This window comes from Leptonychotes weddellii, chromosome 7 (genome assembly GCF_054177405.1).
Source record: "Leptonychotes weddellii isolate Sample4059 chromosome 7, ASM5417740v2, whole genome shotgun sequence".
NCBI lineage: Eukaryota > Metazoa > Chordata > Mammalia > Carnivora > Phocidae > Leptonychotes > Leptonychotes weddellii.
Genome location: NC_138375.1, coordinates 44398611 through 44425481, shown reverse-complemented (window position 1 = coordinate 44425481; position 26871 = coordinate 44398611). Strand labels below are relative to the sequence as shown.

Here is a 26871-nt window from a genome sequence, read left to right as displayed (position 1 = left end):
TTATGGATATAAGTCTTTTTCCTGTGGTCATCATTAGTAATGCTTTTTAGGAGATCCTTCATTGATCTTGCATAGCACCAATATCTGTAGTCCTTGTTAATTCATCTTACAAGCCAGAATTGCATCCCAAGACTTAGAATTTGCTGATGAGAAAATGACAAAATTCAATAGCACTATTTGCCTCTTTTTGTTAATTTTAATTATTGAAGTTGGTTTTTTAATGTTGAAATTTTCATGTCTGTTTTTTGTGTTAAAGGGTTTGATACTTATTAATTGAATATTTAAGGTTTTGTTTCTCCCTTACCATCCTCACAGATGAACATGGCAAGGATCAAGGTATAAACATTCGCCAGAAGGTGAAAGAATTGGTTGAATTTGCCCAGGATGACGACAGGCTTCGTGAGGAGCGAAAGAAAGCAAAGAAGAACAAAGACAAATATGTTGGGGTTTCCTCAGACAGTGTTGGAGGATTCAGATATAGTGAGTATCAAAGACAAACTGACACCTTAGCATTCAGTTAGCTTCCGGGTGTATTTTAAGAATCACTGAAATACGAAAGACCAAAATACCTCCCCCCTCCCCGAAATATAATACTAAAGGATATGAAGTACTCATTTTGGCTCCTATTATATGGATATTAGGAGTCTTCTTCTCTATTTTTTACTTTTGTGGGTTCAAGAATATGATTTTAACCATTGGTCGTTAATCAAATGACTCTAAACTTTAAATTGACACAGAGAATAAAACAGATATATACCCTTCCCTCTTGGAATTACCATTTTTAAAAAGAAAAAAGGATTTCTCTACCTCACCATTTAGAGCATAAAAATACAAAGTTTGAAGAGCTTCATCTTCCCCATTTGAAACAAATTAGCTCTATTTTGAGCCAAAAATAGTTAAGCTTCCTATAAGTTAGTTCTGCCTCTCTTCCCTTAATTAAGCGATACTTTAATTTGACATAGAAAAAGGTGAGAGTACCATCAGTTTTTCACGTAGGCCTATCACTTTATTGTTCCTAACACATTTAAGAGCAGCTAGAACATTGATCGCTATGTTTATTTTTAATGTACTAATATAGTTTCCCCAAAATAGATCACTAGGTGCTTGAAACAGGCACAGAAAATAAGAACTCGCTGTTAACAGCATGTCCCTTTGGACTCATTCTGTCTTCTGTAAGCTCTGACCATCCCCTGGTCATTTTGTGTATCCATAGACAGGCTAGTGCTGTGTATTCTTAGCCACAGATTGGGACTTCCCAGCTCCCCACACCCATATCTGAGTTTTTTTATATTTAGATTACACTGGGATCTCAGAACTCCTGCACTGGAACCGTGTAAAAATTTTCTATTTCTTATCTTGTGATTATCTACAAAATAGTATCTTTGCTCCTTTGCTCTCAAAGAAAAAATACTGTACTTAATTATTAAAAGATGTTTTTAACAGGAAAATTCCTTTCTTTTATGACTAAGCATCACAAAAAGTCAGTTCTTGAATTGGGCAAAAATATTTCTCTTAAATCATGTAAATATGTTTTGGAGTTTTTATTTGTTTAGGGGAGTAACAAGTTTTTGGATTATTTGCCTAAGTCGTTATTTTATTCTTCAGCTTTTTCAAAGTAGAGCAATTTAATGTGTTTTTGAGGAGAAATTGCTATTTGCAACTCATTTCCTCATTCTACTTGCTTGTAACCCTCTTTTTACCAGCACAATATGTAATTAGATAAATTTATAAAATGAGTAAGTTCTCAGACTCAGTCACTGTGAACTAATTACATCTGCCTTAGAGGGAGAGTTGAACATCTTATGTATTTGCATCACATGCTTTTAAATTATTTGTGATATTATATATATTGTTCAAAGGCTTAACTAATCAACTTTAGCTATTTTATGTCTTTTCATTTTGACCTTAGATGGTGTCTTGCCAGTAATCCAGTATCTTTGACACTCATTTAGTAGGATATCCATCACACTAATCAGTTTTGTTTTCATCTGCTTTCATTTTTCCTATAAATTTGTCTTTTCAAAGTCTAGTTTATCACATTTTCATTGAAATGTACATTCATATTATTGGAAAACCACTCATTTTTATAAAACCATCTGGTTAAAATTTTGTCATATTCTCTTTAAGTTGATGGTCACTTTCAGATCTAGTGGACATATTTTAAAATCCTCTTACAAAAATTTTGGCTTTGCAGTTTTAGCAGGCAGTTCTGCAAAATGGTTTTATTCGATCTCCAAAGGGCTTGTTAGCCACCAGAACTTGTTCACAAAGGTTCAACACAAAGGCTCAGCCACCTTTTGATTATTTTGTTATTTCTCATTGCACCTTCCCTTTTCTCTCCAGCCTGCCTTAGTTTTCATTGTTTTCTTCTTTTTAATCTCATCTGATTTCTCTCTGTACCTTCTACTCTTGTCTTTTTGATTGAGTTTGGATGTGGAAGTGGAGAGGTTCTATTTAGTGCTTAGAATGCCTCTCTCTCCTTTAGGCCGCCAAGGTCGAGGTCTAAAACAAATTTTGACATTTTGGGGGTTTTGTTTACTGCCATGATCTATTCTTTTCATTCTCAGATTCACACAGAGTCTCCCTAGGTTTTGCCATCCCAGCATATGTTTAGACTTGGTGTTTGAGTAGATCATCACTATTCTGAACTGCTTGAGCATATTTCATGATTCTAGTCTGTGTAGTTTGGTGTGTCGGGTGATTAGAATATTCTTCTCTTTTTATAATAATTAAAGGATGCTTTCCCATGCCGTGAAATCCATTGAGTTATTTTTCTAGTTTGACACTTAAAGAATGACAGTTATTTTCAGCATATTTACAGCATATCGGGACATGTAGCATTCAGAGTGCTGTCTCCTTTAGTAGGTGTTTTTAAAGAGACTATTGCTATCCAATACTTCTCTAATAAGTGAAGAACCATTAAGAGATAGGAATGAAATATAATACATTATGTGACTTTTGTAAAAACAAAAAGATTTCCATTTCTCTTTGGCTTATATAGCCTGTGTTGGTTTTTGTGTTTTCGTCTACTCTTTTAAGAACTTCCTTATATGCTGTACTGTGCATTAAGGTTGTGTAAGTTTTCATAAACAAAAAGCTTTTGAATCTGCATTCCTGCCACTTAATGACTGGCACTACATGCTGTGCCTTGCTGTAATTGTGTTGATTCAGCACTGTGGGAGCTTTCTGTTTTCCTTTGAAAACTATTTTATTATGAGGAAAAGCTTCAGAAATAAGGACTGTAGACACCTTTTGAATTTAATGTCCTTAGAGTTGCTTTTCTTTTTAATGCTTTATATAGGTGAAAGATATGATCCTGAACCCAAATCAAAATGGGATGAAGAGTGGGATAAAAACAAGAGTGCTTTTCCATTCAGTGATAAATTAGGTGAACTGAGTGATAAAATTGGAAGCACAATTGATGACACCATCAGCAAGTTCCGGAGGAAAGATAGAGAAGACTCTCCAGAAAGATGCAGGTATTAACACTTTGTCTCCTGGGTGTCTTGGAAAGGATGCTAAATTTATGCAGCTGGGCTTTTGTTTATCTGAAGTTCAGCTTTTCTTTTTTCTTAATAGATTTTCTTTTATAGAGCAGTTTTAGGTTCACAGAAAAATCGTACATAAAGTAACAGAGTTGCCCTGTTAACTCCCCAGTTTGTGCATGGGCGTGTGCGCACATACACAGACACACACACACACACACACACACTTTCTCCTGTTACTAACATCTTGCATTAGTGTAGTACATTTATTAACAATTGAAAGCCAATATTGATATACTGTTCTTCACTAAAATCTGTTGTTTGCATTAGGGTTCACTGTGTTGTGCAGTTGAGAAATGCATAATATCCGCCATTATAGAACCATACAGGATAGTTGCACTGCCCTAAAAATGCCCTGTGTAAAAATATGGAATGATTCATGAATTTGCATGTCATCCCTGCACAGGGACCATGCTAATCTTCTCTGTATTGTTCCAGCTTTAGTGCATTTGCTGCTGATATGAGCACTCTGCAGCTGTTTTTAAGATGCTAGGTCAAACATTATTTGTAATTAGTATTGATACACTTTCCATGTTGTCTATGTCCATTTATTTCTAAAGTTGATCACATTTTCTATATATTTTTATTCAGGCTATTTATTGAAAAAAAATTTTTTTTCCAGTAAGAACTTTCATGGCTCATTTTGCATTTGGGCATCAGATCACCCAGCCATCTGAGTTATTGCTGAGGGATAATGAACTTTATTAATAAACTTAATTAAATAAGTTTAAACAAAAGTTAAAGGGTTTGAAATTTAACTCTTTCTGTGACATTTTATTATGATTTCATCCCAGTGTTAACAGGAAAAAATAATCCAAATGAATTTTTAAGCTAAAATGTTTTTAAGTGTAGATCTATGTTTTCATAAACTGTATTTTCTAATGTTAGGGCATTGTGTTTTGTTTTATGTAGAACAATACTTAGAACTTCTCAGCATTCACTCTTTGTTCTTACCTACCAATATAGCTATAAACTAAAAAGTTAAAAGGGTATTTATATGTATATATATATATATACACACACACACACACACATATATATATGGCACTTCATTTGCAAGACAAGTTTTACAAGTTCTTTGTCATTTGTGCCTCAGAGTATTTCTCTTAGATAGGGTAGATCAAGGATTTTACCCTTACTTTTAGAAGTAAAACCTGATGCCTAATCAGGCTATGTGGAACTTTCCTAAAGTAATAGTGATGGAGCTGTTCCTTCAAGTGAGTTCTTGTAATAAGTACCATCTCTCTCTTTTTTTTTTTCCTTAAAAAATCTTAGTAGTTCAGATTTAGGGGTCACTAAAAAGAAGTAAAAATAAAAATATAATTTTGAAACAATTTTAAAATACTTGTTTAGTGTTTTCGCTATGTTTCTGTATTTATTAAATTTCTCAAATGCCTGTCTTTTTCAAGACTTTCTAGAATATGATCTTTGAAGAACCAGAATTTACTTTTCATTCTTTAGTATAAAAGAGCTAAAAATGTAGTTGTAAAATAGATATTTTACTACATTTTTAGCTCTTTTATACTAAAGAGTATGTATGTTATAATAATAAACACTAAACTGGGAAACTGTGCCTACTCAAATATTCTGTGAATATTCTTTTTTTTTCTCTCATTATTGTTCTCATGGCCTGTGTATTTATGTTTTTAGTTTGGTTTAGAAAACATAGTGGCCATATAATCTGTTGCTATTTCCTGAAGAGATTTGGAGATCAGGTAGGTAGGCTGGTTAGAGATCTATGTACATTCTTGTGTTGTTCCTTTGCCCTACCACCCTCAGTTTTTCTTTCTTTGCTTTGTCTTTTTTTTTTTTTCCCCATTTCTCCCTTGTTTTTTTGTTTTTTTTGGTTTTTTTTTAATGTTACCTCTACAACAGGTTCTGCTAGAGTTCCTAAATCTTTTATATAGAGTATTTGGGTTTAAAAGAGTAAAAATATAGTGTGTATTATTCATCATAGTAACTGAAGAACACACCAGGGAATTTACATCTTTGAGTATTTGTGAAAAAAGAGTAGACTTTTAGACAAAGTTGCATGTGACCTCTGGCATCTTACCAAACTGTCAGACTTATTATTAATTCATTGTTAGATTCAGGAATTCTTGAACACTGATCAGATATGAAGCTTCCATTTCGTTGTATGCTAGTCAGTTTTATATTCTCAACGTATAAAGAAATTACCTTGCACTGAAATCAAATTGGACATCAGAAAGGTAAGAAATTTTAGTTTTACTTATAAGGCTGATGGTGGGAATCTTTAGGTCATCTGTTGCTGAGAAATTGGTAAGAGACAAGGGCTTCTGAACACTTAATCGGAACTTGTAGATTCCCTAAAATGCTTATAGATAAAAATACATTTAACCCTTTTGCTCTATGTGAGACGCTCTTCTTGATCCTTGATTTATAGAGGTTCCAAATTGATTTATATTTAAGTAGAAATTGCTGTAGATTTGTCTGGGATAAACTAGTATAGTTTTAAGGAGAATTTTAATTGTTTTATTGCAGAATATTTATAAATTAAACCATCTACTCTAAAATTAAGTAATACAAGCAATGGAACATATTTCAGGTAATTTCTCTCTGTCCTGCTTGCACCAGAAAAAAACCTCAATGCTTTATTACTGAAGAACAAATTAGTGCTGATGTTTTAAATTCATGGCATATGAAGAATCCAGTTTTATTATTATTATATATGTTTTTCTTTTGCCCTGTTAAAAAAGGGAAAAGGGCTCCTGGGTGACTCAGTCGTTAAGCGTCTGCCTTCGGCTCAGGTCATGATCCCAGAGTCCTGGGATCGAGTCCCACATCGGGCTCCCTGCTCGGCGGGAAGCCTGCTTCTCCCTCTCCCACTACTTCTGCTTGTGTTCCCCTCTCTCGCTATGTCTCTGTCAAATAAATAAAATCTTTAAAAAAAAAAGGAAAAAATTTTGAGTATGCTGAAAAAGGAATTATTTTAAATATGCTTTTTCCTGTAAAGCAATTAGTAAGGTATAAGTTTGATCTCCTCATACTATAGTAAAATAGAGCACTGTTGTTGTAAAGTGCAATACTTCATATTTTTTTACATTTACAGGTGAGCATTTAGTCATTTGAATTTAGTTAGGATAATGTTGAAATTTTAGTGTCGGGCGCCTGGGTGGCCCAGTTGGTTAAGCGACTGCCTTTGGCTCAGGTCATGTCATGATCCTGGAGTCCCAGGATCGAGTCCCGCATCGGGCTCCCTGCTCGGCAGGGAGCCTGCTTCTCCCTCTGACCCTCCCCCCTCTCATGTGCTTGCTCTCTCTCATTCTCTCTCTCTCAAATAAATAAATAAAATCTTTAAAAAAAAAAAAAGAAACTTTAGTGTTCACTGAAATTGTAATATTTTATTATGTATTTGTATGAATATATGAGTCAGTGACAGAATTGTTATTTAAATGGGACTATAGTTTGCACACAGTCCATTTCAAGAAAATGGTCATCATATGCAGATGTTTGAGCTCACGGCACCTCATCAGTTGATTCTGATATTTTATTTTTTAATTAAGCTTTAAATCTATAATACATAAACACTTGAATTACTTCAGACTTTTTTTATTTGTACACATTTATGTAAATATGTTTTTGTAGCAGTGTTTTAGACTTACCTAGGGAATTGAGCAGGTTCCCGTTTCCCCTCCCCAACACATACATATCATTATTCAGATGGCTTAGATAACATTCTATTGATCCCTGTCAAATAGTCGGAGTATGGAATTTTGGAGTTACTGCATTTGAAATTCTTTAGCTCAAATCACTGAGGGCTCCATTTTAAAATAATCCCTAGTCTTATTATTTTGCTTCATTTTTAATATCTTTTAGCGACAGTGATGAGGAAAAGAAAGCAAGAAGAGGCAGATCTCCCAAAGGTGAATTCAAAGATGAAGAGGAGACTGTGACGACAAAGCATATCCATATCACACAGGCCACAGAGACCACCACAACCAGACACAAGCGCACAGCAAATCCTTCTAAAACCATTGATCTTGGAGCAGCAGCACATTACACAGGGGACAAAGCAAGTCCAGATCAGAATGCTTCAACTCATACACCTCAGTCTTCACTTAAGGTGGGAAAGGCATGAGTTTACACCCTATACACAGTTTTATTCTTACAGATTACTTCTAGAATTACTGCAGTAGGCTTGGGCATTCCTAGGCAGTCATATTAATTATAGATCGTCTGACCTGTATTACTCAGAGTCATTAATAATAAGAAATCTCTTTGGGGGAGGAAACCTGTCCAATTGCTGCATGGTTGTGTATGCACTTTCTATGAAAGTAGAAATGACACTTTGGGTTCGTTTAGGAACAGTGGCGAATCAGAATGTAGTGCATTTGTTTCTTTCTGGACACCATCACTGGTTGTCAAACACAGTGAGATTCACTAAGGAAAACAAGATTATTTAGAAGTTGTAAGAAATGACAGAAGAGGACCAACTAGATATATAGGGGAAATAGTCTCATTTTTATATAGAGATGTTGCCTATGAAGGGAGGCTTATTTGCCTCACTACTGATCAGTAGCAGCACTGCCTTCTTCATTTGTTTTTTATTCACCCACAGAAATGAAATCCACCTACTAGATACCTGACCACAAGCTAGTGTTTTGTCAGTCTCCCCTACTAGTGTTTACCCAGCTTGTGTCTTTGCATCAGAAGTAGCAAAAAGCTAGGGAAAACATTTTTCTAATGTATCCTGCAGATTGTAGTTAACTCTAAAAATAAAGCTAGTCATACTTAGTGGCAAGAACAGGTTCTCTGTCAAGTTTTGCCAAATATCTTCTGTGTATAATTGCACCCATCTTGTTAGTTTTGATGAAAACCTCAATTAAAACTCAACTTTAATTGTAGTTAAAGAGGGGAAATGGCTTTGTTAGTTCTTTGTGGTCTTCGATTTCCCCTGCTATACATAGAGTTAGCTTACTGACGGCCGTGCAGGATCTGGTAGATAGTCATAATTAAAACCTGAATACATATGGCTGTTAAAAGGAGAATTCGTGTCAGGTTGCACAAGGAAAATCATCCAAACTGTGTAACTTTTTTTAACAATAAGTTAAAATTTTTGTATGTTAAAAGATTTTAAATAGCAGTTTGAAATACAGCCTAAATACATGTCACTCTGCCATAAATATTTTACATTGATAGTGTAAGCTTTGTGATTTTTTTTTTTTAAACTACAAAAATAATGTCTAGAAGGCCAGAGTTTTTGGAAAGTTCCTCAACTGCTTGGATCTCTTTCAATCGCAAAGCCTTTTTGAACCAGCATATAGTATTTTAATCTTCAAAGCTCAAATTAACATGCCTAGGAACTTACAGTGTTTCCCTGTTGCCTAGCAATTCGTTCTAATTATCATATATGTATTGAACATATAGGACATTTGCACCAAGGTACTTAGGACTATAGGGAAGAGAAAAATCATAAACTCCAGCCCACATTTTAGTTTGGGAACTAAATGTGAAGCAGTTAGATGTGAAGTTATATCATACAACATAGAATGACTTGTGTGGTATACAAATAGTAATCAAAGAATCCTCAAATCATAAAATCATAGAATTTTAGAGCTGGTTAGGATCTTGGTTTCTAATCCAATGGATCTCAGACCTTCTTATGCTTTGGGATTCTCAAGGGAGCTTTGTCAGCCTATATAGGCCAAGATCCCACCCTGGGCAGGTGTGACTCAGTGTTGTGATGGGCTGGGGCATAAGTATTTTTTAGTTCTTCTCAAATGATTCTGATATACAGCATTAAGATTTGAGTGGGAACTGGAAGGTATGTTTTCCAGAGTGAAATGCAGTAGGAAAAGAAATGAGTTAGGGAAAACAGTGTAGATGATGTTAGGGATTTTACAGTGCTAGGGATAGAATTACTTAAAAATAACTATCTCTGCATAAGACTTCAAGGTCACTGCTCTTTCTTCAGAAAACTAAATGTACCCTTATTAAGATGTTACGGGTATTTGTGTCTAAGTTGAGAATCAGAGATGACTAGAGCAGGTTTAAGAAAATAGTAGAAATTTGTTTTCTAAGCTTATTTAAGGTTCTGTGTGTGTTTTCAGACTTCAGTGCCTAGCAGCAAGTCATCTGGTGACCTTGTTGATCTGTTTGATAGCACCAGCCAATTGACAGGTAAGCTTCCACATTGGCTTTTTTCTTTTCAGTAACCTTGATTTCAGAGTAATTTTTCAAAATGCCAAATAAAGGATAGAATGAAAAATTTTTTTGCATTGGATTTATTTTTAATGTGAAATTAGTGACCCTTGAGCATTATTTGGGAAAAATTGTTTAATTGCCTAAAGTAAAGAGGAGTGCTTAAATATTTGACCAATAATTCAGTAGTATCTCTGTCTCTCCTTAATTTCTTAGTGCTGAATGGGGTCCCTTGCTTTCTCTATAAACAAAATGTACTGCTCTGCCCATTTTACTGTCTTTCCTTAAGTCTTAATTCTGGCTCTCAACATCAGCTATAGTAGAATTCATTTAAACTTTTTACTCAATTATTTAACAAGTGTTTATTGAACCAGACACTGGTCTGCGTGCTTGAGGTATAATGCTTAGTGAAACAAAGTTCTTGCCCTCATGGGAAGGTCAGGTGGAAGAAGTAATCTTTAATCAAAGAGTCACGTATGAAAGTACGTAACCACCTACCTGACATATTTTAAGGAGGCCATAGCAAAACAGTAGTCTCTTTACCAAGATTTTCATAGAGATAGGATTAATTATTTCTTCAGTTAGATTTTCAGTATATGCCAGATTTAATTGAGTAATTCCCTATATATTGTTTTCAAGAAAATTGGCATTTGAGGTTGCATTTGATGATTATGGAGTTCTAATAAAGTCCTGTGCTACAAGTCAAAACAGCTTAAGAAATACAACTTCTATTTAAAGATGATCTTTCCCAACCTGTTTAAAGTTTATTTCACATTAAAACGTAGATGATAAGACTGGTGTATAAGTAATGTACAAAGTAAATCTATTGTTCCTCAATGTGTATAGTGATTTTTCAAAAGTGAATTGTTTTAAAATTTATGTTAGTGCTTAAATGGAAGCCTGTGATTTTCATTGATAGTTTAGTACATGTAATTAATAGAAAGTCTTCTGTTATTTTCTTCTTCTCCTTGCCCACTATCATAAAATTCTTGGACTGGGATTGAACTTCATGGGGCATCTGGTTCAACCAGTTTCTGAGCTTCTTCAGTTCTTGTTCCCTTTTTTCTATAACTCTTAACTGTTCCTAAAATTATTCTGTAAACTCTATTGAACTGTCATGCCCAAGGTTACAAACAACTACATTAGTTTAACAATTTATGGTGGTGTCTTTTTGTATGTTTAAAATCTTAGCTGTAGGAGCGCCTGGGTGGCTCAGTCGTTAAGCATCTGCCTTCGGCTCAGGTCATGATCCCAGGGTCCAGGGATCAAGCCCCGCATCAGGCTCCCTGCTCCGTGGGAAGCCTGCTTCTCCCTCTCCCACTCCCCCTGCTTGTGTTCCCTCTCTCATTGTCTCTCTCTGTCAAATAAATAAATAAAATCTTTTAAAAATAAAAAAATAAAAATAAATAAAATAAAATCTTAGCTGTAGAGGCATCTGGGTGGCCCAGTCAGTGGTTAAGCATCTGCCTTCGGCTCAGGCCATGCTCTGTGGGTCCTGGGATTAAGCCCCACATCAATCCCTGCGGAGCAGGGAGCCCGCTTCTCCCTCTCCCTCTACTGCTGCTCTCCCTGGTTGTGCTCTCTCTCTCTCTCTCTCTCTGTCAAATCTTTAAAAAATAAATAAATAAAAATAAAATCTTAACTGTAGTATTAACAGTTAGTGTGTAGTCATATAATACAGACATAGTGTCACAGAATTTCAACTATTTTGGACTTCCTGGCATGAAATATTAAGGAGCCCCTTTCATGCATCTGTGGAAAAGTTTTAATGGAGCAATCAGAGAAGAATTAACTAGGAAGGTCAGATGAGTGATGTAACTTTTTTCTTCAGTGATGCCAAGATTGCTTTGAACAGAGAGAATTATTAAATAACCAACATGCTTCCTTTGCTTGGCAAGAAACCGTTGAGTGCTTTTTCTTCAGTGCAGACAGATTGACTAATTAAATAGAAATAGCAATTAATATTAATACAGTAATTGAGACAAAGTCTGAATGAAATCTGAGAAGTTTCTTGCCTTAATATTTGTTTTATCATAATATTCTCTAAAAACAAACTGAATATGGGTCTACATCAGAATTATTTTTTAAAGTTCTCTTCTGTTTGAAACAGTATGCTTACCCAGTTTGTGTAAAATCCCCTCCAGTCATGACATAAATTTGTTACCCCAAATCTCTATTTAAATACTTTAGTAAGGTATTTTAAATTGACTTGAGCAGTGGAAAAACTATTGGATATTAAATCTCCAGCATCTACACATGAAAAAGTCTAAGAATCTACCATATTAAGCATTGCTATTTGGCATACCATTTGGGTGTCATTTACCAGATGTGCCTGTACTTAAAATATCACCGTCATGCAAGTAATATGGGCATAAACTGTAAACCTAAGCAGATAAGGCAGCCTCTGTAACTCTCACCAGATAAATACCTCCTCTGAGAATATGCTCAGATTTTCTTTTTTTTTTTTAATATATTACAACATCCTTTTGTTAACATCTTCAAAAGTATGTGTGGCAAAATCATTGGAGAATATCTACCAAGTTTTAAAATATACATGTGAAACCCATTCATCAAGAATCCATCACCACTATGGTGATGTTCTTTTAAAATCTGCACTATAAGGATATTTTGGTGGCTTTTACATATAGTACATTTCTAAGTAAATATTCTTAAAAAGAATTAATTTTACAGTATTTAGAAAAGAGGCCAGTTAAAACTAGAATGCCAAAAACATCCCATTTCATTTCTTTACTGTATCTCACCTTTGTAAAAGGCCACATTGTCTCCTTTGTCCCTTTCTAATTAAGGAATTTAGGTCTTGACTGACATATTATTCCATAAGTTATCTCTAGTACAATAAATGAGGTTGAAGAGAAAATACACTTTAGTCAGTACAAATAGAGGGCCATTACGTGACTTGCAATATGTTTTGAATTCTTTTTTTTTTTTTTTTTAGTTTAAAAATTGTTTTAAAGATTAAGGTATGTCAAATCCAAAATGTTGATTACATTTGTATTTGAACCTGTTGCCTTGTACCCAGTAATCACAAAAATTAGTTGAGGATATTTACATGAATATGAACCACATTCTTACATATTCAGTATACTGACTTATATGTTAGAATTTCCATGGGGTTGTCTCTAATTTAAGCCAAGTTTACTAAAAATAAAATTTTTTAACATATTGTCTTCACTAATTAAAGTCATGCATGCTCATTTTAGAAATTTGACGGAAAACAAGTGATTCACCATGACTTGGATGCATAATAATTTGAGTGAATACTCTTTTTTTAAGTACACTTTCTATATATTCAGTCAATATATTAAACATTTATTACATGGCAGATCTTTTTCAGGCTTTTGATAAGGCTTTTATTTTTCTGTGAACTGCTTTTCACCCAAGTTCTCATGACCGTTTCCCTATGATCGTTGGTATTCTTTTACAGACTTGTAATTGCTTTATATCTTAACATTGTAGGATATGCTGTAATTTCTTTAACCAAATAGTCTCTTATTTTTGGGGTATTAGGTTTTGTTTTGTTTTTTTCCGAATTTTTCTCTATTACAGTAGTGGAGTAGCATCTTTCAAAATCATCCAGTTTGGTAAGGAGAAAATAGTATTTCATTTTATTTTGCATTCGTTTGATGCCTGAGTTTGAATACTTTTCATGTTCTTATAGGCCAATTGTAACTTATCTTTTCATGTTCCTTTGTCCATTTCTTTTAGTGGGGGTTTTTATCCTTAGTGTTTTATATATAAACTTCACGTATGTATGTATTATATATTAATCTTTGTCATACGTTTATTTTTTTTGCATTGTCAGTTCTTTTATATTTACTAGAATTATTGCACAAGTTTTTTATAAGGTAATCTAGATTAAATTCTTTGTTGAAGAAAATTTTCATTTGAAGTTTAAGCACTGTCAGTTCAGCTATATTTTTCCTGTTCACAGTATTGCTTTGGAAAATACATGTTCCCAGCTGGTGATTGTAAATAACCTCCTTGCTATTCTGAAAAGGCAGATGGAAATGGTTCATTTATAATGACAGTTCTCATGTGGGAATCTTGAAGGATAGCTCTTGTGAAATTTAGCAATCTTCCACATGCAGCAATTTTTGGTACACTCTTTTATTTAAATTCCCTTAGATTGAAGTTATCTGGGAAAATGCTTCAGTATAGAAAATTTCTGTTGAATTTAAGGCATTGGTATGAGTAACATCACACATATATCTCTCCTCCTAGGAGAGAGAAACTTTTCCTAAAAGAAATAAAGAGATTTTAAATTGCTGAGATAGTTTGAGACCGTTTTCAAAGATCATATTGTATAAAACCCAAGGAGAAGCATAATCTGTGGCACCTCAAAAGATTAGAGAAAACTTAAGTCCTTTTCAAGAAAAGGTGGCTTCTATTTGTAAAATATCATGTATGTTTCCATTCTTTACTTGCAATATTCTTAAATTGGTTATGTTGAAATCAAACTCCCTATAGTATGGGTGGAGAGGTATAATATTTGCTGTAGATAAGTTATGAATACAATATAACTTCAGTTCAGATGTGAGAAGGTAAAGCAATGGAGTAACAAAGTAGGTAATTATCTGAAATACTAAATCAGGATATGACAAAAGTAAAATATCTTATCCTGTTTGAAGTTATGATCCTGTAGTATTCAAGTGCCTTTTTCTACATCATGCATTTTCTTTGTAGCCCAGACTGGATAAGATTTGAAAATCCCTAACTTGTTTAGCATAGTAAATTACATATTGATGTCTATTCACTGCTGGATGAAGCAAATTAAAATAATCCCCAATTTCCAAATCCCTTAATGTTCTAGCAAATGATTAACTGTCATTCTGTTACCTAACAGTATACTTTGATCAATATTTTTAACATGAAGGAACAATACAGAAGACAAATTTATGAATATAAAGCAGCAACTGTTTGCAACATTCATGTCCCTGCTAGTTTTTATTAATATATGTGCCTGTTTATATAGTTTAAAAATATAGCTCATTGATCTCTTATGCCCCTCACCACATTTTTTCATGATTTTGTATCTTTAAAGAAGAGAAAAATAAATCACTGTGATGTTATTCTTTGGATAAAGTGAAAGTAGCCAGATGAACTGTAGTGTTGGTAGGAATTGAGAACCTTGGCCTTGGTGGGAGTTAGTTCATGGTGAGTGAGGATATATGTGAATATATGCATCTGTAATGAAGTAAAGAAATGAGAAATTTGTTATGCTTGCTGATAGTTGACTATAGTAAATGTGCATTAAAAAGAAATACCAAGTACACATGTATCAGAAACTGATTTGTTCCTTTTATTACTGCTGGCCATTTATTAAGAAGGGAAGATGGTTCTAGTTTAATTAACCCAGTTGAGTGTAGCAGATGGGGCAGAATGTCTTGCAGCGATAAGACAATTCAGAAATGGCACCAGATGTTGGAATCTGTCCCTGGTGGTATTTGAGTGCAGCCCAGATGTTCCAGTCCCACCTGGCTAGTTTCTAAGCACTGCAGGCTAAGCAGCTGTGATGTAACCTATATAATGTTCGCATAACACTAAAAGCACCATAATTGAACTGCTGCTCTAAACTTCTAAGGTTGTGACTCTTAAGAGGTGAAATCTTTAAGGACAAAGAAAAATAAGGACAGCTATTTAAGGTTTTAGATCCTTTGGCTATTGCTATATTGTTGATAACTGAATTGGACAGAAATGGAATATTAAAATTTAGTATAATATTGTTCAAATTGTAGGTAAAAGTAAATATTCTTATCCATGTAGTGTTTACAAATAAAAATTTGTATGAGAATGTGCTGTTACGCGCACAGAGATTGATTTGCAGCCTTTGGATCTCACCTCTTTAAAAACACCAATCTAGAAGTAGCAAAAACCTGTTATTTTTTCATGTATTAAAAATGTAAGTATCTGCCTGTTCATGGAGTAGACAATAGAAAACAAGTAGTCCACCAAAATCATTGCATTCATTTTTTCCGTATGTAGCTATTAAAACTGATGTTTATGCAAATCAACCTCAAAAATTTTTCCCTTTTATTTAAAAAAAACTTCAAACCTATAGAAAATTTGCCATTTTTTTTTTATAAATTTTTTTAAAGATTTTATTTATTTATTTGACAGACATAGCGAGAGAGGGGAACACAAGCAGAGGTAGTGGGAGAGGGAGAAGCAGGCTTCCCACAGAGCAGGGAGCCCGATGTGGGGCTCGATCCCAGGACCCTGTGATCATGACCTGAGCCGAAGGCAGACGCTGAACGACAGCCACCCAGGCACCCCAGAAAATTTGCCACATTTTCTTTTTTTTTTTTAAGATTTTACTTATTTATTTGAGAGAGAGAGAATGAGAGACAGAGAGCAGGAGAGGGAGAAGCAGACTCCCTGCCGAGCAGGGAGCCCGATGCGGGACTCGATCCCGGGACTCCAGGATCATGACCTGAGCCGAAGGCAGTCGCTTAACCAACTGAGCCACCCAGGCGCCCTTGCCACATTTTCTTCATCTCTCTCTCTCTAGATCGTTTTTGTTGTTCATTTACTGTGTACCATTTGTTTATTGTGTACCATTTGAGAGAAAATTGGAAATACCAGGACATTTTGCCCCCAAAATACTTAAGCATGTATCTTCTTAAAACAGGGACATTCTCCTTTATAATCACAATATAATTATCATACCGGGTATATTTAACACTTAAACAGTATTGTCTAATATATAGACAGTTTTCAGATTTCCCTGATGTCTCAATTACGTCATTTCAGAATAGCACTTTTTAAAAAAATCCAGAATCCAATCAAGAATCATGCATTTCATTTACTTGTCATGTTTCTTTAGGCTCCTTTAATCTGTAGCAGTTCCAGGCTTCTTTGTCTTTTATGATGTTGACATTTTCTGAAGTCTTGAGAGTTGTTTTGCAAAATGTCCCTCAATTTGTAATTTGTCTGATTCATTCCTCATGATTACATTCAGGTTAAATATTTTTGGCTGGAATTCTTAACACGGGTGATGATTTCCTTTTCAGTCCCTTGCCATTAAAGGGCCCACGAATACTGTTTTGTCTGATTATTAGTGGCATTAAATTTGATCAGTTGTTTAGGTTGATATCCATTCAGTTTCTCCATTGTAAAAGTAGCTTCATTCCTTTGTATTTACTAAGTAATGTGTGGGGTGATGTTTGGTGATTATGTGAATATCTTACTCCCTAGCAACATTTTACCCAGGTTTTAGCATCCACCAAAGATTCTTATAAAGAGCATAATCGACTGGATAAAAACCACAGGTCCACACTGTGTTCAGGCAGTGTAAGTGAGGGATAACTTAACCACAAGTGTAGTGTCAATTACTTACAAGATAAAGCACTGAGGAATGTAAGAGTTTGTGGTAGCTTAAAAGGAACATGGGACATGAAAACCTAGATCAACAAACTAGCTTCTATGATGGGTCTGGAGTCTCTGATATTGGGTAATTTTTAAGTGTGGTGCTAAAATGGCTTCCTGAAATTGCTATCTGTTGTTCTGTGGTTTTAACAGTTTAACTTTTCTTCATGCTTAATTTCTAGGAGGATCAGCTGATTTATTTGGAGGATTTGCTGACTTTGGCTCAGCTGCTGCATCAGGCAATTTCCCTTCCCAAGGTATGATACAATTTGATTGGCCAGAAATCTAGGGGCAGTGAAAAGGTTATCAAGACCAAACAATTCCCTTCTCTACCAAATAAGCTTCTTTTTGGTGTTTTACTCCTTATAGTATTTAGAATTCCTAAATCCTAAAGAATTTATTCACAAAGGTATTTTATTGGGTCAGTGTCTTAAATATGCCAAATAAATTAATTTAGTTGCAAACTACTCAGGCAGGCACACCTAAATAAAATTGCCCTTTTTATAAGTGACTCTTGTTTAGCTTTTTTTGGGGGGGTGGGGAGGGGGGGAACAGCATGGTGGGTAGTGTGAATAAGTATAATTTCAATTTAGCAGGAAGAATATTATGGTTTATGTTTAGCTTATATGATCCCAAGGACATTGGGATTGGGCAGACTATCTTAATAAAACTCATTTCTTTGTAATTTAGATATATATTAAGAGCATTTCTATAAAAGATTACTGAACTTCATTTTGACACATCCTTAAATAGTGAGCAGTTGAACTTAAGGCAAAACTTGCCTCCATGTTAGATTAGAAATTTTAAAATGCCCTCGATTTATTATGGTGATCATTTTGCAGTATATTATAGATACCAAATCTTTATGTTATGTACTTGGAACTAACAATATAGGTTTAAACATCAAGGATTGAGGTGAAGCATTTGTCTTTTTTTCCCTTTCTTTATGAATATTTTTACCTTACTGCCTTTGCCATCTAGTATGGTAGCTGTTTAACTTTGGGAAAGCTGGTGACATCCAACTTTCTAAAATCAGGAACACCATTTGACATGGTTCTTTATAAGGATATAAAGTAATGTCTATAGAAGTGTATAGAATAGGGACTAAGTTTGTTATTAAGTGTCCTTTCTTTAAGTTGTAAAGGAGTTGGCTGTAGTATTTTTTGGTATAAATCTTGTCACTCTGAAGTTTGAGAGATAATATGAAAATTTAGTTACAAATTTCAAACATGAGGTGAGGCAGGGAGAAAAGGTATAATTTAGCTGAATTAGTCTTACTCATTTCAAGTAGAATTATTGCCATTAGACTAATTGAATTAAAATTTATATGTAGTAATGTCTGATTTAGTTTTGTGAGGATTTAGGAAGAAGGATACATAGGCTTTAATCATCTGGGGTTATTTTGATAACCTGCTTGTATAAATTCTGAGTATTTCCCAGAAACCAAAATTGTGGAGTGATTAGCTTCATCTTAGAAGTGTGGTTATGGCTTCTAAGGGTTAATACCTTCCTTTAGGCAGATCAAGTGGCAGATAAACATTGCCCTAATTTTACAGACTGCCTGTGTAATTCTGAGTTTTTATGTATATAAAGTTGCCTACTATGCAAATAATTCGAATATCTTAATGTTGCTAAGTGATACATCTCTTCATTTGTATGCGTGTGATTAATATAACCTGATCACCATTACGCAAGGGGCTGAAACTGTTGCAACTATGATTAATCATTTCTGAACAATATATGCCCCACTAGAAATCTCTTCCTCCTATGATTAATCATCTCAGATAAAGTTTTCAGATGGGGCAACACATATTGCCCCAGTTTCCATTCTTACTCTGTTTTATAGATCAAGCATATAGGAAATCAGCATAAAGTTTACCTTTATCCTTCAGGTCTTTCTTAAATTCGTTTAAATTGTTTAATATATAGAACTAATTGTAAAACTCTTAAATCAGTCTTTTTTGTAAAGATAAAAGACATATTTTAGTAAAACCCTGAGGTAATAAATATTAGCCCAGTTCTTGTATTAAATTGTTGGTAGAGCGTGGGTTTTCTAAGTGAATTATTTTCTTTCGAAGAGGCTCACATTTTAATATGGTAATAGAGAAATATAATTTTAAAGACTTAATGTTATTGTTCCTTTAAATATTTAGCATAATGAGACATAGTATTGGAGTGGTTGGTTACCTTTTAGGATAGACAAAATGTATTTCCAAGTTGTAAGTGAACATGGAGTACAAAGAGATGGTGTTAATTAACTTAGAAATATATACTGTTCTCTTTCAGATGACAGTTTATGTGTAGCTCTTTCTTCACCTTTGCTTTTTCAACTTCCATTAATTCATATTTATCTATTTGTCCCTTTCTCAAAGAAAGGTTTATTTACTTAGAGTCATGCATAATCTATTTAAATTTTTTTTTTTATTATCAATTGCCTTTATATTTATTGTGTTCCAAATAGTATGTATACAGAATTTTAGAAGCTTGACCTACATTGTTTTATGGCCTACCTAAAGGAAAGAGAATGTGATGTGTTTGGTTCTCCCCTGCGTTTTCACAATTAATCCATAGTAACAAGAATAAACCCTAAATGCACTTACATATTAAATTAATCCTCACACAAAAAAATACTTAATCTTCACAACTTAGATTTTTTAAAAAGTGAGACACAGAGAGGGTTATGTAGTTTTCCCAGGGTCACTCATCTAGTAAGGTACAAAAACCATGCTCTCAAACACTATAGTCCATTAATTAACCTATTATCAATTTTTATATAATGCATTAAATCTTAAGCTTGTTATAATTATCTTTGAATGTAATGATAAGAGTTCCCCCCTTTTTTTTAATATTAGCCTTGAGTTCCTTTCTATACCCCGCTTTTTATTTAAATAAAAAAATTGAACAGTCCAATTTGAAGCAAGCACTATACTAATGTTATATATACCATGGCTATCTACAGCCCTTGTGTTGTCAATGAAAGCATGGCCAAAAGGGTAAGAACTTCTTACAGAAATTTACTAAGCCTACTCTTAATTTTACTGAATTTTTCTTTTCCATGCTTTTCTGTTTTCTTTATGAATTTTATCTCATGAATTTGGGATTTTATTTACATGAGACCATATAAATCATAGTTTGATTTCTCTTTAAACCTTTCCAAATAATGGGTGAAATGAATTGAATTTTCTGATTTTATTGAGTGTCTCCTCACTTGAGGATTCTCGATCTCCCAACAAAAAGTTTAACCAGTTAAGTTTTCTTGCTCTTCAGGGTCTTAGGCTAATTCATATTTGTTTAGCTGGCAGTATATTTGATGATATGCAAACTTAGGATGAAGGAAAGTTTTGATTGTAATTTCTGTGTATCACCTCAGACCTGCTAAGAGGTGGATTTTACTTTATATGTGAATTTTTTTTTCCTTTGCCACCTTCTTAACATTTGTGGAATATTCATGAGAAAAATAATGTCCAGATGGAGATGGTACCTGCAGGTGTTAATCTGGATGGACACAGATCAGCTCTAATTTGTTTCATTTCATTCATTGTTATTTTGTTCTGCACATTTCAGAAAGTTTCTTACCCTCACTGTTCCTTAGTTACAGCAACAAGTGGGAATGGAGACTTTGGTGACTGGAGTGCCTTCAACCAAGCCCCATCAGGCCCTGGTGCCTCCAGTGGTGAGCTCTTTGGCAGTGCCTCACAGCCATCTGTAGAACTTGTCAGTGGCTCACAGCCAGCTTTAGGCCCACCTCCAGCTGCCTCAAATTCTTCGGACCTATTTGATCTTATGGGCTCGTCCCAGGCAACCATGACATCTTCCCAGAGCATGAATTTCTCTATGATGAGCACTAATACTGTAGGCCTGGGGTTGCCCATGTCAAGATCACAGGTAAGTTGTCTGCCTCCCTTGGAAACTTCGATTCCTAGTCTTTGAGATTCTGTAATTAATGTAATGGTAGACTATCGTGAGACAGAAAAAAAAAAGCCATACACAGTTTTTGCACATTGCATTTATCTTAGACTCTTTCCCCTGGTAGTCCTTTGGGTTCTAGAGAGCAAGGCCTTCTCACCCATCTTGTAGTCCATGCAAAGCCAAGCATGATGCCTTGCACAGAGGAGGCACTTGCTAAAAATTTATTGAATTCATAAACAATTTGGTATTTAGTAGTTTAAAAAGTCTATTTTTAATAAGGAATAGAGATAATTGCTTCACCCTGGCCTATATTCACTTAGTAAAATCTCTGATCCTCAAAAAAATGTCATTGGTTGCAAGGAGTCGTTACCAATATAGAAAATCATTCTCTAAAATGATGAATACTCTTCCCTGTTTTAGGCCTGTTCTACATTATGTAATTTTTATATAGGCTCTTTTGTCAACTCTCATTTTCATAAAGAAAAACAACTAAATGGGAGTTTTTTAGTTCACTTTTTTACAGTTAAATCTAAATTACCTAATACTAAGAATTCACACAAGCTAAAAAAAAAAAAAAAAAAAAATTCACACAAGCACAGAGTTAGAGTATATCTGTCTGAGTTGTACCAGGAACTTGCTGTTTTTGATTCAAGCAATTCAGAATATTTTTTATGATGCTAATTACTCATTTTAATATGTAGATTCTCCTCTTTTGGGTATTAGGATGGAGGAAGAGAAGAAAGAAGCAGAAAGGTGATGTTCTATATAACAGAAGTTGGACCTAACATTAAGCAAAAGGACATGAAAGGCACACCAGTACCATTAAATTGAACTGTGCACCACTAAACAAGCCCAAACCACTTTATTCTTTTGAGTTTCTTTCATGTGGTCTAAACATAAAGCCAGTCTACTTACTTGCAGTCTTAATTGCAGCTGTGTTGTAATTATTTACATTGGTACATTTTTAATTACTTTTCCTGTTTCTATTCCTTTTCCTTTTTTCTGTCCTTTTCATAGTTATCCTTAGTAACTATGAGGCATCCCTGCTTCTTTCTCCTGAATTTCTCCTATCTCCTGAATTGGTCCACATATATCAAGTTCCACGAATGTTGCTGCTCACTTTAGGCAATAGAAGTGTACATAGAGCAGGAAAATGTCAGAATTTGTGCAGTATAATTTGGTGCTTTGATAGTTTTGCTTTTTATAACATGAGAAATCATATCCTGAATACAACCCATCTTGTAATAATAAATTTCCACTTGTATATTTCCTTAAAGCTCTCCTAACCTGAAGTTGGTAGTTGCCATGGGATGGTGGCTTCTAGACTTTGGGTGATGGGAGGGTAATTGTTCATATAAATATGTTGGGTTGTTTTTTTTTTTAACCCCAAACATGATTTGGGATTCAGAGGAACATTTTGGGGAAGCTAGTGATTCAGCTTAAAGAACTTAGCCTAGAACTTTTGTGGTTCTTTTTGGTTTCAGGAGTTTGTTACTAAGTCTAGTGTATATCTGGAGTTATTGTGATTAAATTGCCCTTTGATAACCTTTATAGAGCAAATGCTTAATTTTTAGAGCATTTTTCTATTTTCCAGCCTTTGCAAAGTGTTAGCACAGTGCTGCAGAAGCCTAATCCTCTCTATAATCAGAATACAGATATGGTCCAGAAACCAGTCAGCAAAACCCTGCCCTCTACTTGGTCTGACCCCAGTGTAAACATCAGCCTAGACAACTTACTACCTGGAATGCAGCCTTCCAAACCCCAGCAGCCATCGCTCAATACAATGATTCAACAGCAGAGTAAGTTGCCGCAAGACATCTTGCTTCTTTGTGCACTTGTAATCTTTACCCTTATGCCAGGACTATTTCAAGCCATGAAATAAGAATACATGATGCAGACCGTACTGAAGGCAACTGTGTGATTGCTTAGGATTTTTTTCCTATTGGGTTACTTTGTATTCATTCTGCTCTTGGCGTGATAACATTGATTGTATTTTGGTGAGTTTGGGGAATCTAATCACTAAAATGAAAATATTTGTTGTAGAAAATGTTTTATATCTAGGTAAATATGACCAGGAAACAAGGATCATCTTAACTCCATAATCCAGGGATAATCACCATTAATATTTCTTTCTGTCTTTTCTAACCATGTTTTTAATACTTGACATTATTCTGTTTATATTGTTTTGTTTCTTGCAGTTGTCATTCTGCATTAAATTAGCATTTTTCCTGTATTTAATATTCTTAGGGAAAAAATGATTTTTTAGATATTTATAGTTATCCATTATATCAGTGTACAGTTTATCGTTGGTTATTTCCGTTGTTTCCAGCTCTCTGCTATTATAAATAACTCCATGGTTTTATATAAATATTTGTACTTGTGATTTTTTCCCTTAATGTAATGTTCTAAAAATAGAGTGAATCAAAGAGTATAAAGCTTTTCAAGGCTTTTGATACATAGTAGCTCCTGACAACTCGTTAGGTTGAATTCAACAATAAAGTTCGTCAGAATGATTTTAAAGTGCCTCATGAAAAAAAAAATGAGTGCCTGGGTGGCTCAGTCAGTTAAGCATCTGACTTCTTCAGGCTCAGGTCATGATCCCGGGGTCCTGGGATGGAGCCCCACGTTGGTCACCATGCACAGCAGGGAGTCTGCTTCTCCCTCTCCCTCTGACCCCTCCCCTGCTCATGCTCTCGCTCACTCTCTCAGTCTCTCTCAAATGAATAAATAAAGTCTTAAAAAAAAATGAAGTAAAGTGCCTCATGTTTTCCCCCAGCCCACTCTTAACTGTTTCTACATCTTTGGGAAACCAGAGTTAACAACCACAGAGTATTTTTCTAGAGCAAATAATGCGAGTTAATTGACTTTTCTTGTAAAACCACTGTAAAGAATTTTATTAGGGCTTACAAGTATTGATGATCAGAAGATTGTATTATTATTCTGCTTGTTGAATCTAATGTAAAGTTGTTTGTCTCTTCTGGTAGGTATGCAACAGCCTATGAATGTGATGACCCAAAGTTTTGGAGCTGTGAACCTCAGTTCTCCATCAAATATAATTCCTGTCCGGCCCCAAACTAACCCTTTGATGGGGGGACCCATGCCTATGAGCATGCCCAGTGTGATGACTGGCACCATGGGAATGACCCCTCTTGGAAATACTCCAATGATGAACCAGAGCATGATGGGCATGAACATGAACATGGGGATGTCCACTGCTGGGATGGGCCTCACAGGCACAATGGGAATGGGCATGCCTAACTTAGCCATGACTTCTGGAACTGTGCAACCCAAGCAAGATGCCTTTGCAAATTTCGCCAACTTTAGCAAATGAGAGATTGTAAAGGAGCAGATTGAATGAAGGATTTTTAATGTTGAAGATAGGTGATGTTGGGATGGAAAATGCTAATCAACTCCCCTTTTATCAATTAATTAAAATAAACCTACATAAAGAACCAAAAAGGCTGTTTTATAAAAGTGAAGTATCTAGTATTTCAGATGGCCAGGCAAGGGCACTTCAGATGAGGCAGTCAAAATCATTTTTCCCAGTGAGAATAGACCACAAGTGGGGTAGTGAGACCTTGAAAGCCTTTATAAATTGAAGAGCCCATTTTAACATCATGATTTGTGGGAAGACTGGAATAGGGCTGAATAAATGTGTTTGAATCTCTAATTTTATACTTTTCTTTTCCTGAGGAACTTGATTTTTCTGTCCCTGAATCGCCTTGTCATAATTGGGTCTGTTCCTTTTACTACCACTCTTGAGTCCATAAATGAAATCATTAAAGTTGGATGATCAGTTTTTTATAAAAATATATATTTTTGTCCAAAAAAGGCATACATATGTGATTATGGCTAAATCAAAGGTAACTGGAATGTATATACTTTTGCTAATGTTCCAGCAACACTGCTATTACTATTATACTATCCAAATTTTTATTGTAACGAAACCTCTTCAAGCAATTGATGATAGCTATGGTACTTTTCCCATATCTTCTGCTATAATTATCCTTTGCAGAACTAGGAAAAATATTTTTTTTCAGGACTGCTCTATGGTTTCCTTTAAAAGAAAAAAAAAAAAAACCCTCCAGTATTTTTGTTTGTTTTTAGCAGTCATTATTTACAATTTGCAGTGGTTAACTTGGCAAGGCTTCCTTCCGTGTTTATCCCTGTAGCCACCACTTAACCAGTCAGGAACAGTCAAAAGAGAAAAATATTTATTTTTATTTTTTTGGTGTCTTTTCAAAAAATTGAAAAGGTAAAAATTCATTAAAATTTTAAGTTAAATATAAATGTTAGAACTCAACAATGTTGGCTTTTAGATTTTATACAGTATTCGTTTTGTTTTGGTTTTGAGTGTATATAATATGGCATTAGCAATATGGTTCCAATAGAGAGGAGTTAAATATATATTATTAAAGGAGACCTGTAGCAGTCAGAGATTTTATTGATTTAATGGCAAATAAAGGAAATTAATTAAAATGTTTTCGTTTTCCTGCTGTAATTCTGCATTAAGCTCACATGAAAATCATGATTCTAGAGTTTGGAATGCAAAATTGTTTCACCCTCAAGCTGGGAATATTTTTAAAAATAAATACTATAATATAGGTATCAAATTATTACTTCCCCACTTTGTGTTGAAATTTTTTTATTAAATTGACAAAACTTTGTTTCCATTGTATTCATAATGTTCTGTTATACATAACATTAAAATGTTCATTAAAATCAATGTTGAACTGCTTCTTTCATTCTGTTAGACATTTGAGACCGTTTGGGGAAAAAATAATTATAATTTGGGCAAAGTAATTTTTATAAATAATTTAAAATTATTTAATGACTTCTCTATTCTTTCCTCTCAGACTCTACTATTAGGAATTAAAAATGAAGCAGCAAAGATATCCTGACCCGCTCCATTCTTGCTAATGTTCCATCTACAACATTTCTAATTAGGCAGAAATTCATGTACTTCAGCTAAGTGGTAATGAAAAGTGATTCATTTGCTGAATAAGAGATGAGAGAGAGTGTAATTAGCTGACTGTGGTTTTTAATCTTTCAACAATTCAGTGTGTTTAAATTAGTTTCAAAGAATAGGAGCTTTCAAGTGTTGTTACTTCAGAGCAATCAAGCCAGGCTCCGGTGGCAGCATGGAGAATGTCTTCACTGATACTTGAAACGCATAATCTTAAGTGAATTTTTTCATTAAACTGAGAGGTATAGCACCACCTTTTCAAATACATACGATTCTCAGAGGAAATAAATATTTTCTTTCTAAACTTTTGTGTTTAAAAATTCTTTTCTAATAAGATTTATCTGTAAAGCATTTTCCGTACTATGCCTCCTTCCTATATTATGCCTCTGAAGGCAGAAGGGAGCCAGCCCCAGCTCATGTATGATGGCACCTCAACATACAGTTTGCTATCTTGTCAGTATTTTTGTTTCAGAGCCCCTGAAAGGAAAGAATTGCCTCAATAAGAAATCCATCCAATGTAATGATTTATTTCTGAAAGGGTTACTAAGGGATACTTCAAAGAAAGGTCTAAATACCCCCAAATATTTTGGAGTTGGCAAGAAATACTCTAAATAGTCTGCTGGGCTCCCTTCTGCCAGTCCTGTACCCCTTCACCTTTTCACCGGCTTCTGCCTACTGTATTTTTTTTTTTAACCTCTCAGATAAAATCTTCAGGAACCACAAATGTTCTCGTATGGGACTTTGGGTGTTTCCCTTTTTTGTTTATAATAAATTGAACGATAGCCATGATGTTGGGTTTGGGGTAGTCAATAAGTTGAGGCCTATAGTTACTTTCTCAAATATTTATGAAGCACATTAGTAAAATAAAGCTAATTGTCCTAAGCACAGAGCACACCCAGTAAG

At 34.5% G+C, this 26871-nt stretch overlaps 1 protein-coding gene and 1 non-coding gene across 4 annotated transcripts in view; one reads left to right on the top strand and one right to left on the bottom strand.

Moving 5' to 3' along the window:
• The window catches only part of CLINT1 (clathrin interactor 1), a 58495-nt gene extending 32767 nt beyond the window's left edge, over nt 1–25728 (top strand). For 2 of the 3 annotated variants that reach the window (XM_006730467.3, XM_081826255.1), the window contains 8 exons: nt 316–480; nt 3302–3479; nt 7383–7629; nt 9617–9686; nt 17276–17350; nt 20686–20978; nt 22597–22801; nt 23987–25728. In XM_006730467.3, coding sequence (XP_006730530.1) covers nt 316–480; nt 3302–3479; nt 7383–7629; nt 9617–9686; nt 17276–17350; nt 20686–20978; nt 22597–22801; nt 23987–24333 — 1580 coding nt within the window. In that variant the 3' untranslated portion in view covers nt 24334–25728. The remainder of the gene's footprint in view (nt 1–315; nt 481–3301; nt 3480–7382; nt 7630–9616; nt 9687–17275; nt 17351–20685; nt 20979–22596; nt 22802–23986) is intronic. The other variant, XM_006730468.3, reaches the window with a different exon arrangement.
• LOC115939955 (U6 spliceosomal RNA) lies at nt 3907–4013 on the bottom strand. The gene has a single exon (XR_004074722.1). It is a non-coding gene; the product is annotated as a U6 spliceosomal RNA (small nuclear RNA).
• Nucleotides 25729–26871: the final 1143 nt, after the last annotated feature.